The following is a 6,741-nucleotide window of genomic DNA, read 5'->3' as shown; positions in this document are numbered from 1 at the left end:
TCAGAGCCACAGAGCTCGAGCTTCTCTTAATCTGGGCACCAATTCGCCGGATATATGAGCACCCATCACATTCTCCAGTCCTCCGAACAGTTCTCCGCCCACAAAAACAGCCGGGAACTGCGGCCTCGTGGCGTTCCCCGATCCATCGACGCCGATGATCCTAGACAATTCGTTGACCACGTCGTCTTCGTAAGCCTCGTCAACGTCGAAAACCGTCGGGTTGACGCCATGGCCGTGAAGAAGGAGCTTGACCACGTGGCACATGCAGCAATCTTTTCTAGCGAACACCACCACCGCGTTCTCAGAAACAAGCCTACTGACACTGTCGACGTCATTGAATCCTGCAGGAGTAGTGGAGGAGCCTCCACGTCTCCCTCCTGAGGCGGTGGTGTCGGCGAACCAATCTTTGTATGGGAGGGCTTTCTGCATGGTGAGGGAAGGGGGAGGATAACCGAGGAGCTGTAGGGAAATTATATAGTACGAATTGGAAGGGAAGATGATGGGAGACTCTAACGTCAACGGCTGTGACAGAAGTTAGGACGTCACGGTTACTGTTGTGGGCCCACCACTATGTTGTCGGCTGTGGTAGCTCCACGCGAGTTCCATACAAGTGGCGACGTCTGTGACGCCTTTCTAATACTCGATTATTCGTCAGGCTTTTATTTATTTATTTATTTATTTTTAATATTAATATTTTCGATAAATAAATATATAGAAAGAACTTTCCAAAAATGTTAAATACATTAGAAATTAACAATAAAAACATTATCCAAACTGAATCAGATGCCCAGAATTTGGTTAGAAAATATTTTTTTATATAGAATTAAATATTATATGTAATGGTCATATGAATTGAATCAATCTATATATATATTGAAATATATTATTTTTGACAAAAAATAATTTTTTCATTCAAACCAGTATATGTTGCACGATATTTATTCATAAAATAAATAACAATCAATGATACTTTTGTAAAATCAACATATGTTACACAATATTTCTTCATAAAATAAATAAAAATCAATGATACTTTTGTAGCTAGTGAAAAATAATATTTTGGATATAAAAATTAACAATTTTCATGATCAAGCAGAATCATAAATCTGTCGCACAAAGTTGACTCATTAGACGATCTCTGGAGTCTTTGTGTTTCTTAAAAAAAAAAAGGACTCAGTCGTTGATCCTACCTCATTTTTCTTTCTCATGGAAGAAGAATTATCATGGATCTCACAATCGTTACTTTCTCTCAAATTTGAGAAAATTGAACACATTCGTTTAAGCTCGTAGTCGTCCTAAGGTAACGTTGTTTGGCGTTGATCCATAGTACACTCAAGATGTTTACACACATTGAGACGTGAGCCATAAGCTTTCCAAATGTAAGCCACTCAAGTACACGTCTTATGGACGGATCCACAAATTAAAGTTCAGGTGGGGTGGCTTGAACTTAACATAATATATATAAAAAAATATATATATATATATATATATATATATATATATATATATATATATGAGATATTAATATGAAAATAATTAGCAAAATGATCATGGTATATTTTTTAAAAAAACCTATTGTTCTTAGCGTATTGGAATAAGAGAGTTGATTTTCAAAAAAAAAAGTTTAATCAATATCATTTCAAAATTTATATATTATTTAAATTAATATGTTACCTGTGTAATATAAGACAAGTTTCACTTTGATTCAATATTTACATTTAAAACTATTTTTAATATATTTTAAACGTACTTTCAAAATTAAATTCTATTAAATAAAAGAATTGATAAAATAAATCTATCACTTCTATGAGTTATTTGCACCAAACCTCTTTGAAATATCGAAAATCTACATTTATTCACTGTAAAAGTTAAATAGGTATTTTAGATATTAACTTTTATGAGTTATTTGCACCGTGATATCTTTAAAAAAAATTAGATTGTACTTAAATCTCTATATATATTTACAAAAAAAAAAAAAAAATTAGAATTGGCTCGACTCTCTATAACTCTTTGTAAAATAAAAAAATTGGACTGAGCTACAGCCTAAGACGAATCAAACATAGGTCCGTCTGAGTGTACATGAGACTCGAGTTCTATTCAAATTCAATAAAATAATATATAAAATATTATAAAAATCAATTTAAAATCTAGATTATTTGATTAAATTTATATATTTCATCAACTCGAACGTTGTCCTCCCTTTTAATGCATTAACCTAACTTTAGCTGTTGCAGTCACGTCAAAATTAACAGCACGCGCAGCTAAATGATCTAGTCGGCGGTGTAGAGGTTGTTATCAAATTTTATAGCCATTGATTTTATTTAGTTCCAGCCATTATCCGGAAAATTAGGGGAGGCCCAAGAGGTCTCTACCTCAAGCCCACACATCTAATGGGCTGCAAAAATAAAAAATTATATATTAATTTTGATTTTTCTTAAAAATAATTCTAAAATTTTATATTCTATCTAATTCCATTATCTAAGAAATCTAATGGTAAAAAAATTTTTGGGCACCTTCCAAATCATAAAATATATAAAAAGTAAAAAAAAATATGTTGAAAAAGATGATACAATATAATAGTTAAATGATGACAATGCGACACAGTCGGGACCCAGTGAATTTTCAATTTTTTTTTTACTTTTTTCACTCATAATATTTTGAATTTCATTTTTATTAATGAATCTTGATCTAAAATAATCGAAGAAGTCATTAAAAATGTGTAAAAAAGTTCCTATAATGTACTAAATTTTGATAAGATAGAATATAGTAATGTAGATTATAAAATAGAGTAAATATTAATTAACTAATAGTTAAAATAGCCAAGACTACAGGCCCAAACCTTGCGGGAATCAGCTATTTCAGGCCCATGATTTTATTCTAACTGAAGCCCATTGGGCTATTCACTCAGCCTTTTCTAAACATAAAATGGTTATTCGAATATTTTTTTTGGGGATTTAGGGCTAAATAATTAAGCTAATTATAAACAATATAATTTTACTTATGGGAATTGGACTGAAATCATATTGGATCAAATTGAATAATAATAATAAGTATCTATGTGGAAGCATTAATATTTGGTTCTACAACAAATCTCGTTCCATATTTTAGATTTCAGAATCCAAACTTTTAAAAAACACAATCATGATCACCTTAGGTAGCATACTCTCATCTTTCTACAAATTAAATCTTTTTTACAACTTTCAACATTTTGTTATAATTTAATATATACTTTTTAAAATGATATTATTTTTATAAAAAAACCCAAAACTTTTGTTGTATTTATTGTATGGAGTGTAACACCTTGTTCTCAACTACAACTAGTCATGTCAATACTGAAATAAACAAAAACCCTTGAAATATTTGATCGGAGGATAATCTTCAACAGTTGTAATCTATATAAGGAACATGGTTTATTTCATCTTACTTACGTGAGCATTGCCTCCATGATAGGATGGATGGTCAAGATTTACCCATGCATATATAAGACCCACTTTTTTTTTTTAAATTGTATATGTTAGGGGTGTTCAAACTTCGGATAAAACCGAAAAAACCGAAAATCCAAACTGAAAAAACCGAACACTAAATCGAACAGTAAACCGAATTTTATAATTTGGATATAAATGTTAAAACCGGAATTAATTTGGTTCGATTTCGGATTATAAATGTCAAAACCGAACCGACCGAAAAAACCGAAATTTAATTAAATTAATAATGTCATTTTTATTTTATATTATTTATTGAGATTATATTAGTGAATGAAGAATTATTTTGAATAATACTTAGTTGATTATTATTTACGTAATTCAATTGTATTTTATATTTAAATATTTTACTGAGAAATCATTTAAAAAGATAACATATTATATTTTATAATATCTTTATATTGTTAATTTGAATAATTGTATCAAAACCGAAATAACCTACCGAAATAACCGAACCATTTCGGTAGAAAATCGAACTGAACCAAAGAAAAATGGTTCGGATATCGGATTATAAATTTGTAAAACCGAAAACCGAACCGAACCGAACCGACGATGAACACCCCTAGTATATGTGACAAGATCTTACCCGTTGAAATGAAATGAGGGTAGTGCCCAAATAGGTAAATTCTCATCTACCAAGGAACGGTTTATTTTATCCTACCCATGTGGACATTGCTCCCATGATAGGATGAATGATCAAGATTTGTCCATGCATATATAAGATCCAAAAAGATATATATGCTCAATAATAATAAAAAATTGTTTTAGGTCGAGCTTATTTGACGGTCAAGATTTGTCCATGCATATATAAGATCACCACCTCGCTTCTTCCACCCTTGGAACCTCTACGTTGAGTACACCGTGAACGTCGATCCATGGTACATTCTTTGTGTGAGGATGATGCTTAAACTTCATACATAGCAGCAATTTTCATTTGGGTGAGGTCAATAATGATTTTCTTTCACTCTCGTTGTATAAAAAAAATTATACTAACGGACCGGACATGAAGAATATATATTGAAAGGAATATTTTATTCCTTTTATATTTTTTGCTAAATTGATATTATTAGTTTAAGATTTTGCGTTTTTAGATTAAAAAATCTAGCTTGATTTATTTCTAGATGATAATTCTTAATTGATTTCAATAAGGTATTTATCTTTAAAATATTTTATCCTAGTTTAAAAGAGTTTTATGTATATTAAACTCTTGTTTCCATGTTTGTATGATTGATTTTATGGCCGGAAGATAATGTGGCCAAGATATGGTTGCATAAATATGGAATATTGAGAGAAGGATTTTGTGATTTTGGAGAATAAACGTTGAGAAGAGAGCTGCTGGAGTTTTCTAATCATGCACAAGTTAAGTATTGGAGATTTTCATGTGAAGACTTTGTGTGATTGATTCACAAAAGTTTCGTGTTGCTGACTGGTGTTGAAAGCACTCAAAGAACAACACTGACGCATAGTGTTGATCGAAGAGTCGTTTCGGTTGGTGCTAAACAATACACGTTTGATTTAGGCATCTAGTATTTAGTTTGACTTTCTGATGCAATTAAATTCCTTGGTGTGTCAAGAATTTGGTTTCGTTGGTCTCACTAGTATTGTTTTGGTGTGAACAATTTACATAATTTTCTAGTGAATTTTTGTCATGAGGCATTGTACAAGTACGAATACTCGTGCATAATTTAAATCTGGTGTTTATTTATTAAAAATTTTACGTGTGTTAAATAAATAATTTTCGCTGCATGTTGTGTTCTCATGTTGATAACACCAGAGCACAACACTAACATCTAATACACACGTTATAATTTATTTCTTGTACGTTTATGATCAGCAGCCCTTTCAGATATAAATAACGGTGACATGCATGAGAACTGAGTTCAACTAACCTTATCAATGCAATGTTATTTAAAAAACATTTAAAATTTATCCATAAAATAAGATCATCAGTTTTGTCTTTATAATGTTTATTTATGATTTTACTGTTATAATATATAAAAGTTCCACCACCTAATTAATTCAACCAATTAAATTTACATGTGGGTTAAAAAAATGTACTCAGAGAATATTAGCTTGTCGTTATACATGAAAATATGAGGTTGATCTCCAATGATTAATAGAAAATCAAGTGTCTAGATCTAATGCTTAAAACGAACAAGTCTAAATGTAAAACAGGGACATTCAACCTTATCTAATATATATTGATTAAAGTTTGGATTTTACGATTCAGGTCAATATAATTTGACATTCAAAATTTTGCCAGTCTTTATAAAAACAATTCAATTTTTAGCACAAACAAATACTTGTTTGATCATATGGATAAGGTACAGTCAAATATTTGTCTTTTTACCATGAGTTTTAGTTAGTGATAATGATATAGCTCGAATATTTTAAATTGTACGTTATACAATTCAAGTGTTATTTGTCTCAGATGCGGTATCTTGAGATATAAATATGAAAATATAGAATAAAATTGGAAATCGAGATTTATGTGAAAAAAATTTAAAAATTATTAGGATAAAAATCACGTGTAAGATGAAAAAAATTCGATTACGATATTTTATTTTATGAAAAAAACATCCCACCAACCCATGCAAGTTGTGACTATTAAAAACAATTAGGTAAAAATTTCCAAGTTCCGAAACGAGGAGACGAATCCAATATTTTCAAGTAAATTCATAAATCGAAATTTTTCGGATGATTTATTGTTTATCTGACACCAAAATCTCGTTTAAGATGAACCAAATATAACAAGACTTCCTACCTACCCGCATAAAAAAAATCAATAAAAATGTTTTAATTGTTTATATCTGATAAAGATGACTTTATGATTAAAAAGGCAACATCAAGGTCCAAATGTGATCATAAAGCCATTTCAAGGGTTGATAGCAACTGCATGCATAAATTAAAAGCAATAAATTTTCATATATTTTGAAATGCAATATTAATTGCATGGATAAAGCGGGCCAAGATGATAGCAACTGCATGCATAATAATAAATATTTGGACAGGTTGAAAACTTTTCATTCCAATGTACTTATTTTGCATGACCGGTCGTCTGGACGGATCGATCTAACGAATCTAACTTATTACGAGATATCTACTAATATTTAGAATGTAAATGTATGTCGATTTTTTAAATAAATGATATTTATTATATATTGAAAAAATTCTATATTTACAAATTGTAAATATATGTTGATTTTCTAAATAATTGAAATTTAATATATATTGGAAAATTCTAACCAATTTGTTTTGG

The 6,741-nt window shown here is 30.0% G+C and overlaps 1 protein-coding gene across 1 annotated transcript; it reads right to left on the bottom strand.

The window, feature by feature from the left end:
* LOC140804554 (glutaredoxin-C9-like) lies at positions 1-429 on the bottom strand. Its single transcript, XM_073160600.1, has one exon. The coding sequence runs from the start codon at positions 427-429 to the stop codon at positions 1-3; it is 429 nt and encodes a 142-aa protein (XP_073016701.1).
* Between the last annotated feature and the right edge of the window lie 6,312 nt (positions 430-6,741).

The sequence above is a fragment of the Primulina eburnea genome, chromosome 11 (assembly GCF_022965805.1).
Source record: "Primulina eburnea isolate SZY01 chromosome 11, ASM2296580v1, whole genome shotgun sequence".
Lineage (NCBI taxonomy): Eukaryota > Viridiplantae > Streptophyta > Magnoliopsida > Lamiales > Gesneriaceae > Primulina > Primulina eburnea.
The sequence above is the reverse complement of the archived record's forward strand: the minus strand, read 5'-3'. Positions and strand labels throughout refer to the sequence as shown.

Bases quoted from the DNA above. Each gene is read 5' to 3' on its own strand.
- LOC140804554 (XM_073160600.1), bottom strand. From the start codon at position 429: ATGCAGAAAGCCCTCCCATACAAAGATTGGTTCGCCGACACCACCGCC.